Source organism: Catharus ustulatus, chromosome 6, assembly GCF_009819885.2.
Source record: "Catharus ustulatus isolate bCatUst1 chromosome 6, bCatUst1.pri.v2, whole genome shotgun sequence".
In the NCBI taxonomy this organism is placed as follows: Eukaryota; Metazoa; Chordata; class Aves; order Passeriformes; family Turdidae; genus Catharus; species Catharus ustulatus.
Window position 1 is genome coordinate 22666004 of NC_046226.1, and position 14250 is coordinate 22680253.

At 48.1% G+C, this 14250-nt stretch overlaps 1 protein-coding gene across 3 annotated transcripts in view; it reads right to left on the minus strand.

Annotated features, from left to right (window-relative positions):
- TMEM63C (transmembrane protein 63C) overlaps positions 1 to 14250 on the minus strand; it is a 30684-nt gene that overhangs the window by 12867 nt on the left and 3567 nt on the right. For 2 of the 3 annotated variants that reach the window (XM_033061772.2, XM_033061771.2), the window contains exons 3-4: positions 579 to 693; positions 86 to 306 (exon numbers count right to left, since the gene is read on the minus strand). In XM_033061772.2, the coding sequence (XP_032917663.1) occupies positions 86 to 283 (198 nt within the window). In that variant the 5' untranslated portion in view covers positions 284 to 306; positions 579 to 693. Of the gene's footprint in view, positions 1 to 85; positions 307 to 578; positions 694 to 6979; positions 7003 to 14250 lie in introns of those variants that run through there. The other variant, XM_033061773.2, reaches the window with a different exon arrangement.

A 14250-nucleotide genomic window follows, 5' to 3' on the forward strand; every position in this document is an offset into this window, starting at 1 on the left:
GCTGCACAGGCTGCACTTGTGTGTGGCTGTCCGTGCACGTGGGGGCTGTAGAGCCCATAGAAATGGCACCTCCTGGCCCGCTCACCAGCCAGAGGATGAAGTTGATGGCCAGCACGGTGGGCACGCCTCCGAAGGGCAGCCCCTCCAGGACAGTGCTGCGGGAGCGGGCACTGAAGCACTGCTCCTCTGTGCTGTTCACCGGGGCGTCCAGGAAGACGAGCACATCCAGCGAGGTGAGGCCAGCACCATCAGGTGCTGGCTCCATCGAGTACGCGCTTTCCATTGGCACCGTTGTGGGGTCTCACCCTGCAACACAGAGGGCAGGAGCGTGGATGAAGAGCCTTTGCTTGAAAAGGGGCCATGGCTCTTCCAGCTCTCTTCCATCAAGGTCTGAGGAGCTCACTAAGGGTAGGGAGGGGACAGGAGATGGTGACCTCAGAGCTTCCCCAGTCCCAGTCTCTCTCAGGGAGAGGTGGCTGGACACAAGGCAGAGGGCGTTGTTGAAGAAATCTCATGGCCACTTCCTGCCCTTTCCCCACCCCATTAAACCCCATGCTATTTGGTTGTCACTGTCATACCTGAGACAGGTCTCTCACCACCTCTGCCCCTTAGTCCTGGAAGCTGGGTTGAGTCATGGCCACCCTGATGTTGTCAGCAGGCAAGAATGAGAAGTTGAAGCATTTGTTTGAATTTCTGAAAAAAGCATCAATGATAATATTGTCAACTGGGCTGCACCTGCTTCCCTCCCCAGAGCTATATGGACACCTCAAACCCACAGCTGACCAGAGCAGGCAGGACAAGAGTGCTGGTGCAGGAGCTGACATATGTTACATGCCTGAGAGACTGACTCTCATTGACCTCCTCATCCAGGGAAAGAAAAAGCTGAGGAGGAGGGAGGTTTTCAAACACAAGAGTTGGCAAAAAAAAATCCCAAACCAAACCAAACCAAACCAAACCAAAAAACCAACCAACCAAATAAAAAAACAACAAACTACTCTTGGTGCTTGCAGTTTCCAAATTAAATTTAAAAAAAAAAAAAAAAGATTGTGTCTTGCTATTTTCTTTATTTCTGAAGCATAAATTCCATCCCAAAGAAAAATCTCCACTGGAAGCCTAAGAGTGGCTGGGATGACTGACTGGACCAAGGCTACAAGCTCAGAAGAGCATGAGTCTCATCCAACTGCAGTATTAGGCTGGCATCTGACTACCTGAGTAATGCCTTGAAGGGATGTCAGAAGCTGCTGAGATAAAGGCACCAAGTTCCCCAGGACATGCAGACACATGGTAGTCCCTTTTCCTGTGCATATGGTGCACAGCCATGGCTTCAGTGTCTGTTACAGACCTGCACATGCTGCATCTTCAGTTCTCCTCAGAGGCCCCTGTCCTTATACACATCCATCTGTCCAGACTATGATGTCTGAAGACATCACTGCCCAAACAAGGACAGTTGAGCATTAGTGTGACTCTCAAAAGAGCTGCCAGGTCACTTGAGGTATGCTGATACTTCTCCAAAAGGCATCCCAGTAGACTTGGGCTTATACTTGCACCCAGGTGTGGAGGGATGGATGGGCTGGCAAAGCCTTCCTGCAGTGCCCTCACTCAGCCTGTCTCCCAGCCATGGTTGGGAGTCCTGTACTTCAAGGGCCAGCATGGTCCCATCAGGATAATGACCCCTGACAAGGGGCCTCATGAGGAGACCTGTAAGAAGTGAGGGGACTACTCTGGCAAGCAGCAGCTGTTTGCCCTGGTTTGACTGCCTCCTGTTTGCCACCTGGGCAACCAGGACCTCTAGCCAGGGTCTGCTCTTTGCTATGGAAATGCTCTCAATCTGTTCCTCACCACGTGCACGTCTCTCTCTCTCCCCTCCTCCTGTAAGCAGCAGAGTCATTGCCATCTGGCATTTTCAACTGCTAAATAATTCACTGCCTTTTTGTTAACAAGGAGAGTGTATCTCTGACCAAGGGAGCTGTTAGACCATCAGCAAACAAACAAAGAGACCCTTAGCAACCTCCAAGTCCCTTCTCCATCACCACCACTCCACTACACAGCAATAAGATCCTGCAGCTTGTTTCTAGGCACCAGCTTCATGCTTGTAGGAGGAACATCCTGTCAGGGATGGCAGGGTGAGGGGGATTTTCACAGGGATCTGTACAAGTTGTGTTTCTCTATCGAGTCCTTGTTGCTATCCCTTTCTCTCCTGTATCAGATATTTTGTTCCTGGCGGCCAAAAGCAATGGGTTCCTCCTGGAGATGGCACTAGGATCTCCTTCTCCCAGCTCTCTTCCCAGAAACCTCCCAAATGCAAGCCTTCACTCTTCCAGCCCAACCAGCTCATTTCTCTCCACACAGCACTGCCACTACAATGCCAAGCTGCACAGAGAAATTTCAGGAGCAGAAGACACTTGAAGACCCAGTCTCCTCTCTCTTAAGCACCTCCAACTCCAAAGGAGTCCAAAGGAGCTGTCTTATCATGCTCAGGCCTGTAAACACAGCCTTTGCAGTGCATCAGAGCTCCTCTGAACCTGATCTCAAGCCACTCTCCTGTACTTTTGCTGCTCCTTTCATCATCAGATAGCCACAGAAACTCTTCTCCAAATACCCCAATCACTATCTCTCTAGACCATTTGTTCCAGCTAGTCTCACCTTTTATGGTGCTGCTCTCAGAAAAGCTTATGCAAATTATATAGCTGCAGTGTTACCATTAAAATAACTATTGGGGGCAACCAGCTAAAACTAAATCATGTCTATGTTCTAGGAACAGCATGCAGCAGAAACAGTGAGAGGAGATTTATGCTCACATGCACCAAGAACAGCTTACACTCAGACCTGTAGAACATGTTCAAACTCCCTCCGGTTGGAGAGGCAAGTTTTTTGCAATACAGAATGAGAAATCACAGGGACACTGTAGATCACACTTAAAGTCATTGTTGAAATGCCCAAGTTAAATTTTCACATCACATGAGAAAATGAGAAAAATGAGAAAATTCAGCATTTTTCAATGTTCAGTTGATGGCACTCTGCAGCTGTATCTGAAAGGTTCAACAAAATCTGCAGCATCACCAAACCATTCCGTTCCCTGCTATGCCACTGCTGTTGTGCTTTTCCCATTCTTTAGGGGTCAAAAGAACAAATGCTGTTGTGGATAACAGAGCTGGATGGGTGCCACCTCCAAAAGGTATCAGGACAGCTTCTCATTAGCTGTGTATGAGGCAGGGCCTCTAGATACCAACCACAGAGATATGTCCTTCAGAGCAGCCACTGTCCTGGAGAAGAGACAGCAATAGACTAGCCAAGAAACACAGGGCTATACAGGGTTGCAGGTGGGAAAAATGAAGCAATAACATAAAGGCAGAAATTTCAATATATGGTCTATCCATTATAGGTTTTACTTAGAGAGAACTGAAACAGGGTCAGAATAAAAGTCAGAAAACATGTAGAGCAATTCTTTCTCCTCTTTGTGGCCTGTGAATGCACAGTGACTGCATGAGATTTGCCATTGAAATTGATTTGCTGGATAATTTCTATGAAGCATTTTCAGTGTGTGTAAGCTTTGCCTTGAATATTCAGTGCCCTCTTTGTTTTGTTGATACATCAGCATATGTTTCTTCTCTCCGGTTGGGTGGGCACTAATCCAGAGAATCAGATTTCCAATTAAAAACAAGGCATGTCTTTTATGCGAATGCAATTTTTCATAATTTGTCTTTCCCTTGAAGCATCCTGCCAACAAACTCATTTGCTAGGGGATTTACGGACAGCTGGAGTAGCAAAACATCAGAACAGTCTTGAGAGCGCTGAGATGACTAAGCTGGGTTTCCTAGCATGCCTATGCTCATCCAGCCTCAGCATCTCACTCTAGCACAGGTGGGATTACTGACTTCAGCTGGCCAGAGGACAGCCAGGGCATGGGGCTGCTGATGGAGCAGTCTGTGGCCACACAGAAATGCCAGGCTGAGGACCTAGACCTAGAAAACAAGCATCTATTCTACCTGACTGCCTCTACATCCTTCTTCCATTACAAGTAGATCGTGGCCAGGCTGTGAAGGGAAAATCAAGGACTGCTGTAACAGGGAGATCAGGTTCATGCCCTGGTGTGCACAGGACCAGGCAGGCCAGCCTACAGCATCCCACCCTGCAGGACTGCAGTGACCGACCTTGCAGGACTGCAGTGGCAGGGAGGGCAGGAAACCCGAGCCACTGCCACTTACTCAGCATGGCTAATCAAGTACCTCAGGATGGGAAAAGGCTCATCAACAGCCTGTGCTGAGCTCAGCACATACCCTGGCAGTTTTGGCACTGCAGGGCATGGTGACCTCTTCATTTTTGTAGTTTGGTGCATGGGAGAACAGACACACCATTGGCCACATCTGTCCCCAGGGACAGAGGGGATGTCACCAGAGACACAGTCCTCCAAAACTCCACAGAGGTCCAAGGCATTCCTCCCTGGGTCTCCCTTCAACCTTCCCTCTTAAGATTAATGGCCTCAAGGTCCAAAAAGCAAAGAGAAAATTGGGCTGCTCGTGGTCTGTGAGGTGAGCACCTGTGGGGCAGCAGCATCGATGGGCAGGGCTCATTGACACTGGTGTGAATGCTGTGCCCATACCCTGACAGGACACGGGACCTACACCAGCCTGTTCTGTTGGCCTGCTGCAAACCAGAAGCATCTTTCAAACAAGGAGGACCATACCACAAGTAGCAACATGGCTTGTGGGCTATGGAGGCTGGGGTTAGTAAGGTTTGGAGGCAAAGGGCCACTCTGCAGCAACAGATGAGCCCTAACAGGTAAAAAACACCTGCTCAGATATTAGCTTTGTCATTGCCAATGAAGATACGATCACTCAGAGTGGTCATGAGGACTCACATTTCATTGATCCTACTCCATCTCACACACATATCCATCACTCAATGAGAAAATGAGTGTGAGTGCATGATTGCTTAAGAAAAACCTGCTTAAAACGGTATAGATAAACTTCATCTTCCTTACCAGTAAGCACTGGCACTGCTCTCTCACTAAGAAGTACAAAGCCAGTCAGGGCAAAAAGCTGAGACAAGAGCCAACCCACGAGTCCACCCACCTGGGGATGCAAACCCCACAGGAAGGTCCTTCCTTGACCCCCAGTGCTTCACCATGCCAACACTGTTCATCTAAATAACATAATCCATTAGGAGGCTGAGACTGATCCCATTTTGGGGAGCTAAGCAAGTTTTTCTGCTCTCAGGATTGGCAGGTTGCCACTACCTTCAGGAAACCGTGTGCAGGGTCATGCTGCCCCAGGGACTCGCCTGAAACCAATACACACCTCTCCTCTGCTATGTGTTCCTGTGGGGGCTGCTACATTCTCCACAGCTCCCTGCCCTCCCCTTCTTCCCCAGCACCATCACACAGGGCAGGTTTCTGGCACTTGGACAGACTAAGTTCCATGAAGTTTCTGAATGGGAAGGCATCTCAGTCCCCTTGGGACTCTCTGCAGGACAATGGTTGTGGCCTTCCAAAAAGCCACCTACATAAACCCTTCTCCTGAAGGTATGCTGTGGACCGAGCAGACCAACACTGACTTGCTGCAGTGCTCCTTGGCAGAATAAAGCCAAACCCCAGACAACCAAGAGCAAACAGTGCTTACAGTGAGATCTGCAGTCAGGGAGATGTTTGGGCCAGTGCGTGGGAGATGCGGTGCAGAGAGCAGCTCCCCTCCAGCCTCCTCCATACATGTGCAAGCCAGCAGCTGTTGGAGCCAGCGCACTGAGACTGGGAAGGAAGAATCGGAGCAGAATTTATTTATTTATTCCACCCCCAGCCATTTTTGCCACATTTGACTAAGCTGCCAGTGCAGGTTGGCTCTAACCCATATTTGGTATGCATTTCACTCTCCTGCTGTGCACAGAGCCCCTCACAGCACACTTTGTGTGTGCAATGCACCAAGCAAACATGAGCTAATGGAGCTGCAAGCTCCCCAGAGTGTCATGCACCCTTGTCCTCTGATAAAACTTAAATCAACACTCTTCAGCACAAAGGATTACCCGGACCAGGCCCAACCCAAGCAGAGAGCAGGGCACTGCTAGACTGCTGGTAGGTGATGGCTGGGAGCAGAGAGGTGGGAAAGGGACCTTATAATAAAGATCTTTATTATAATAAAGACAGGAACAGATTTTTTAATAGACCTTGTAGTGACATAGTGTTAAACTAAAAGAGGGTAGATTCAGACCAGATAAAAGAAAGACTTTTTCTAAGTTGAGGATGGTGAAACACTAGCACAAATTGCCCACACATGTGGCAGATGCCCCATCCCTGAAAACATTCAAGGTCAGGTTGGACAGTGCCATGGGCAACCTTGTCAAGTGAAAGATGTCCATGCTCATTGCAGGGGCATTGGACTAAAAGACATGTAAAGGTCCCTTTCAATCCAAACTTTTGTATGATACTATGACAAAAACAGGGTTTTTGACTTCAGGACAGGCTCACAGATAGAGATGTTTGACCTAAGACCTTGGAGAAGGCTTGGAGAAGTAGAACACTAAAAGGGAAACAGACATAAACCAAGAATATAAGTTCATAGTTTAAGTAGAAATATGTTCCAAACAAACAGAAATATGTATGCAAAGCAATATGTTAAGTAACATAGAAAAAGATTCTATAGTTTAGCAATAGAATCTGTTATAAAGTTAGAAATTTAAGATATATCAATGTAAGTTTTGAAGTGTTATATGATTGGTTGAAAAATGACACATGGCGGCAAAGCCATGAAAAGCAAAGCAATTAATGATTGGTGTAACAACATGCTAGCAAGCTTCATAGAAGTATTTTGTTGACTAAAAAACTAACATAAGGCACTGTAACTAAGAATTAGGCAGCTTCTGATATTATGGTGTTGGATGTAACACCTTTAATGTCTCACCCTTCTATGAAGCTGGCACCATGAGACAATAAACCATCTTTTTAAACATCTCAGTTGCCCCATCTCTCGTAATATTAACCTCCCAATACCTGAACAGGAACCAGAAGTAGCTGTGCCCTTGGTCAGGGTCCAGCCCAAAGCTGTCACCATAAGTCACAGGCACCTTTCACAATGCCACAAGGTGCCAGGTGCACTTTGCTTCCTGGAGATGGAAAACAAGACAGAATGGAAATAGGGAAATGGCAGCACTTTCTTCCCTGAGTCCCTTCCACTCTTTGGGGAGCAGGGAGCAGTGGGAGGCAGAAAGGAGACTGGGGGTTTATCTGATGCCTTTTATAAAGCCATCTGCCGCAGAGACTGTTAGCCCTGGGAGCAGCCAGTCTATCTGGAGCCATCACCGGAGGGAACTCCACCTGAGGGCAGAGAGAAGGAGACTGGCAAAGAGAGGAGTTGGGTTTTGCATGAAAGAAAACTGGGAAGCCCAGCATCACGCTGTTTGGGCCAGGCAATTCTGGTGACTTTGCACCCTGGTGTCCTGCCTGGCCAGGACAGCATGACACACCTGGAGATGGCAGGGACCTCACTGCTGAGCTGGTGGAGAAGGCAGGCACATTCCAAGCCCTTGTGCAGCTGCTCTCAGCTGCTGAGCTCCAGCCAGCCCTCCTCACAGATGATGCCCTTCAGCCTGGTGCACAGTGCGGAGTGAGCATTACATGGTGGGCTACCAAGGGCCTGGCACTCATGCTGCTGGGCACAGCTCTGCTCCATTCTGCTCTGGTGCTGTCTGACAGAGACCTGGGAGCACCCTCCCACCAAGCACCCTCATCACACAGCTTCCCAGGGCCAATGGGCAGTGCTATGGCTATCCTGTCGATCCCTTTCTCCTGGGTCCAGACCTGCACCTTCCTTCACACTGCTCTGGGGGATGCACTGGTGCCTGGCTGCCACTAGCCTCTCCACCCTTCACCCCTCCTCATCTTCAAGGAGTCACAACATCCTCCACAGCTGACTCTGCTGCAGAAGAAACACTCCTGCCCTGCCCAGCTCCCCTCTCTGCAAGCACAGAAGCTTCTTTCTGAGAGCAGTGGATTGCAACACTATATATACACACACGCACACACACAATATGATTTTAGAGCATCTAAAATCTGGAGCAGAGATAGAACGTTTCTATTGCCTGTGCATGGTGCCAAAAGCAGAGTGAGGTTTGGACTGCAGCAGGAGCTCACAAGCATAACCACACACCAGTCCTGGCCTTGACAAGGCTTTTCTCCCACCTCTGCACAGCTTCTGAGCAGATTTGGGTGACACCATATGACTGGGATGAATCATGCTGCCCTGGGAGCATGGGAGCTGGCAGCAGTGGGTTGCACAAGTGGGGATGGCCTCAGCAGTCACTGTGCCAGTCACAACCAGTCATGCTTGTTGCATCCAACTGTGCCAGAGGGATTAGCACTCAGCACACTGGTTTGAGTCAATAGTGCATCAAAGGGAAGGGAAAGCTTTTGATGGTGTACACCATGCAGGGCAATCCTGGCTCTGCTTTTCACTGGGGAAGTGGAGGGAGCAGATAGTCACTATCCTCCAGTCACCGGGGCACTCATCTAGTTGTCTCTGCAGCCCACACAGTTTTGGAGGGAGATGAGAGGAAAGCTGCTGCTGCAGCCAAGAAGGAAGGCAGTTCTCCCAGGCACATGTGGAGCTGCAGACATGTGGCTCTGCAAAGCACAACTGTTTCAACCTCCTTCCAGTGTGCCACGTGCTCACGTATGGTGACAAGGCTTGTCCCCATCACTTGCATCATCCCCAGGAGTTCCCCTTGCCCACAACACCCAAGCACAGGCACAGCCATGCAGCTGTGCAGCAGGGCACAGCACAGCCAAGCAGAGCAGAGCAGGCAGCTCATCACACCCACCAGCCTGCTCTCATCTTCTCCATGGGAAGGATCTGGGGAGTCAAATGGAGCATCAAAGAAGGAAATCATAGGACTTTTGGGACAAGAACTGGGGTTCATGATCCCTACCCAATTCACACCTATCACAGGCAGGTGGCCCAGCACAGAGGATAAATGGTACACAGATGGTCAGCAAACAGACTTTATTTTGCCAGTGCTGAAGGCTGGCACTGCCTGCACCCACTGCACTGCTGTCCTGCCTGTCCTACCCAGCCAGCGGCTGCCTACACCAGTGCAGAGGGAGTGACGGTCGTGATGGAGAAAAACACAAGAAATGTTTTTTTTTCCTTCAGGCAGAGAAGGAAGTGTCACATCTGGACAGTTACAGCAGCCAGGCTGGGAAAGGGACAAGGCACAGAGAGAAGAGAAGCCGTGGGCTGGCACAGCATCGCCCAGAGGATGTGCGACAGATGGCAGATTTGGCAGCAGGGTGGTCACAGAGTGACCTGCAAGCTTTTTCTGCTGCAAGAGCACACAACACAACACTGCATAGGGGCTGCCAGCCCAGCCTGGCAGGTTTGCTGGGGGGATTGCATCCTTTCAAACATGCTGCATCCAAAAGGCAGCATCAGAGATGCTCCATGGGCAGTTCAGCCTTGGGAAAAGGCTGTGTAGGATCAGGGAGAAAATGGAGGGAAGGCAGAGATTGTCCCTGGTTTCTCTTCACAAACCTACCTTCCCTGCACACAGAGCCACACAGGCAGCTCAGGGAAGGGCCAGCAGCCCTTGTGCTGGTTTGTCCACTCTGTCAGCAGCACAGGCAGCCACCCCCTGCCCTCTACATAAACATTGCTCACATGGAACAGAAAAGAATGGGAAATTAAACATGAGGCACTGCAGAAGATCGCTGCAAAACAAACCTCCCCAAGTTCACACCTCCTTGTCCTTCCAGGGTGGTTTGTGCACAGCAGAGCCAGCACTAGGAATAGAGCTGGCTGAAGAGATTTGGGGACCCAGTGTCAGCAGGATGGTATCTCTTTCTCTGATCCCCCCACTCTGCAGGGATCAGTGTCCCAGCAAGAGCCACTGCAAGCCTCTCCACAGGCGCCAGCAGCTATTGAGGCCCTCCCACAATCAGGAATCAGACAGGCTCTGTGTCCATTTTGGAAGAGATGTTTAGAGATGCAGCATTGATATGGAGTTGTTTGTGGAATGGCCTGGCCCCAGACAAGGTTCCTGCTTTGTATATGCTGCTTTTCCTTTGTGCATCCCCATCCAGCACATCCCAACTTACCACTGTGTACTGTGGCTCTGCACTGAGCACTCCGATAACCTGATCCCACATTTGGCCTCTGTAGCACCAGCAAGGCATTTACTAAATGAGTGACGATCTCCACCTCCTTATCCACTATGTGACTGATGTAAGGGGCAGTTTGGTGCTCACTGTGTCTCATAGCTGCTGTCCCTGCTCTGGGAAGCATCTTCCCACCTGGAAACACCTCCAGCCAGTTTGGGAAAATTCAAGGTGCAAAGGCATGAGAGCTCTGCACAGCTGCCCCTTCCCAGACTGGCTCCCTGGGACAACCAGCACTTCCAATAAAGCATGGAGATATCCTGCAGTAACATACCCCTCTGCTTCACTATTGCCAGCAGCACACCTGCACTCACTAGAGATAAAAACCTGTGCAACCACAGATGCTACGGAGGTTCTGGCTCATCCCAACATACTTGTGCCAACCACAGGTCTGGGAAGGTGAGCAGAGCTCTGAACAGGCAACCCAGAGCAGTGGGCACCAACACTTAAGTGAAGCTGAATCCCACACTGTTGCTTTTTCCCTGGGGATACACTGATACCTGCAGGACCAGTGGTCTCCAAACCCTACCCAGCTGCTTTCCATCCTTCTCCTGGCAGCACAGCTCTGTCACAGGGCACATGAACGTAATTTTGTTACCAAGCAGTAACAAAAGTCAGGTGTGAGGAGCCACAGGAAGACACTGGAAAGGCTCCTCCTAATGGTCATCATGTCACAGAAAGACCTAAACACCTAGTGCTAAATGAGCTGCAGGACCAGACTGAACCTGAGAGCTGCAACAGTGCTGCTGCTGCTGCTGTGCAGAGCACCAGGCTGGCCACACACAGGGGATGGCCACAAAACACAGCTACCCAGTTCAGTCAGAGGGGAGATACCTGCTGACCAAAACACTTTCCCTGCTTTCTACCTCTCAGACATGGTGAGCTCTGAGGAACAGAGAGCTTTCCCCAGCAGGTTCAGGCAGCACACTGTTCTGCAACACCAAGAGCAGAACTAGAACAGGGTCCCATCAAATGCCTGTGCAGCTCTTCTCCTGTCCCAGGGGATGGAGAGGACACTGCCATGGACGGTTCCCATACGCAGCTGAGAGATGGATGGATACCCCTGAGTATCATTCTCAGCTTGGACTTTTAAGGCTACACGTGTACAAAAATTTACGCTGCCTCTAGGATATTTTCCATAAAACAGAAACAAACAAAACCCCAAACAGCAACAAAAACAAAAACCAAAATCAACTCCCCTAAAACCAACCAACCAACCAAACAGCAACAACAACAAAAAAAGAAAAAGGAAAAAAAACCCAAACCCAAAAAGCAAAAAAACAAGGCCCAAAGAAATTGGAGTGACATCTCTTCTCTGCTGAAACAAACTGCAATATGCCTTTTGAGAGGGCTGGAAATTCACCTTCTCTTTATGGAGGGAAAGAAACCCCTGAAGTTTAACTCTGTGCAGGGACTGGCCAAATAAACAGCTGGTCCTTTAAATGTAGCTGCCAGGATAAAGGAATCCTGGAACCTGGAGCACACATAAAGCTATAGTCATCAAAGTGTATGTATGTACTTAAGACAAGACTTAGGGCAGGGTCATAGGTCCTCTAAGTTCAGTTACTAAAGTTTTCCACAGCCAGCTTTTTCCAGCCCAATGTGTAGGATATCAGAGGACTGTATTTTCAAAGACATCCATCCTCTGACTCCTGAAATGACTGAACAAAACATGAAAGTCTTTAAAATGCACAATTCCCAGGAGATTACACAGCCACTACCACAATTAGTATCAATATTCCTTTTGTTTGGGGTTTCTTTGTTTTTAAAGAAGGAAGAAATTGATGAAATTTCACGGAAGAAAACGTAAGAAATTAAAAACTTGGACAAAAAAAAATTAAGCTTGATGAAAACTTCCCAACAGAAAAATCAAATGAAACTACTTGATGAGAAGATTAGCAGCAGTAATATGAAAGGAAAAAGCAATAAAGAGGACTTGGAACCAGAACAAATAAAAGAATTATGACTCTTGGAAACATACACCTGACTGAAAAGTAATCCGATTTTGTTTGAACTAAAAACTTTTTAAATTAAAAAGACAGCCAATTTAAAACTGGAAATTCTTAAAACCTACATGATAAGACCTCAGATCCCTCTCATCAGTGAAAAACAAATTGGTAGAAATTCATGCAGTATGTCCTTGCTGCCAGATCTGCTCAGTGGCTGAAAACCTGGAGCTAAAGCCTGATGAACTGCAAAAGTGGCTCTGAGAGCTGCAACCCTTTTTGAAAGTAAAGGAGAAAAAATGTTTCCATTAACTTAGTACATGGATTAGTTTAGCAAAAGTTCTGAAAAATTACTGCATGTTAATGCAAGAAAGCCTGGCTCCCTTTCAAAGCCTTACGAAGATGAACTGTGAGAGGATGATCTCTACTGGTTCTGAATTCTTAAACGTGAAAAATAATCAGGTTATATCACTGGCTGTATTTTGTATCTCCTATAATAACATTTTTGTTCCTATGATATAGTATTGTAATAATACAATATAGTATAGCAGTATAGTATTGTTAAATTAATTACCAATATAAATAATATAAATAATGTCTTCATAAACTTATTCTCTTTTCTTTTGTGGACTTGTACATTTTAAGCAGTTTTATTTAACCACCTTTAAAATGCCCATATTCTGCATTTTCAATTGGACTTCATTTTCCATTGCAATATCGTTGGACCAAATTTATAATAAATAATTAAGTGATATCTAGTAAGATATGCATCACTCACCATTTTGTAGTGCGAGAAATATAAACATTAAGTATCCAAAAAGCATATGTTAGCTAGAAACCCACTCACTTAAGCACAGCACAGCCTTCTGCTCAGCCCTAAGCATCACATCATGCTCATCACTGAGAATCAACTTGTCCTCAGGAAAAGAGCAGAAGTGTGCAAACACAGTGAGATTAGAAACAGGTACTTAGGTCATGGCTTTCTGATCACTAACTGAAGTCCTGACTTTAATTCATCCATCCTATTCAGCAGCAGGTTAAGAACCAAACAAGGCACAAACCAAGTTTACTCTAAAGTCTATGAAGTTTGGTTCGTTTTTCTGTCCTCTTCACCATTATACTTCCACATAGTTCTGCCCTCCCTGAGAAAAGCCCAGAAACACAATGAACAGTGCATGTCCTCAGCCTGGAGCCTGCAAGCCCTGTCAGCCTCCTTGTCTTGTAGAGACCTCCATAATGCTGCTTACAGACAAAGGGAAACTAGGCAAACTTCAGCTGCTGGTCATTTCTCTAATGCCGCCTTGAGGACTACCCCACGGTGACTGAATTTGTCAGGAGACAGGACCAATAAGCTCACAAGCACTGAGGCTGAAGGGTGGTCATGTAGCCCTGCCTCCCTTCTTAACGTAGTGTCAGCTAGAAGAGGCTCCTCAGGGCCGTGTCCAGGCAGGTTTTGAATATCTCAAAGTATGAACATTCTGCTCCAAACCACAGCCATGCCAAGAAGAGCATTCCAACCTGCTGCTGGAACCAGATGCTCCAGCCAGGTGTGTCCCAAGCCCCACATTACTAGAGGCTGTCCCAAAGCTGGCTGGGATCCTAGCTGGACAGGTGCCTATGGTCCATGGCCAGCCACTTCCATGCCTCCAAGAGTCACCCCCCAGCTTGCCAGCCCTCACATGATCTCAGCACCTCAGCCTGTGCCACTTCCCTGGTGTGGCATCTTAGTGTGGACCACCTTGCTGCATGGGTAGCACAGCAAGAGAATTCCTCTGACAGGGTCACCTTGGCTTGGCCAACACAGAAAACCCAGACCTAGCCCCAGGATACCACAGGCTCACCTTGGGCAACAGCTGGGAGCCACTCCCCAGGCTACATTTCCAAAACCGTTGTTTGCCCTAACTCCCACACCCCCAACTTCTCTCAATTTTTGGTCTCCCCTTGCCCATCCAACACAGCACATTAAGGGGCTCATTGTCTCAATCTCCATCACCTCCTGCCCCAGTTGTCTCCTACCACCAACTCTTAGCTAATAACAAAGTGCTCTCCAGTGAAGCAAGGCCAGAGCACTTCCCTATCTCTGTTAGAGGAACTCAAAATTACATTATGACATATTTTTCCATCTCTCACAAGCTGCCTTTTAGCACTTGGGGTGTAGTGGAGCTT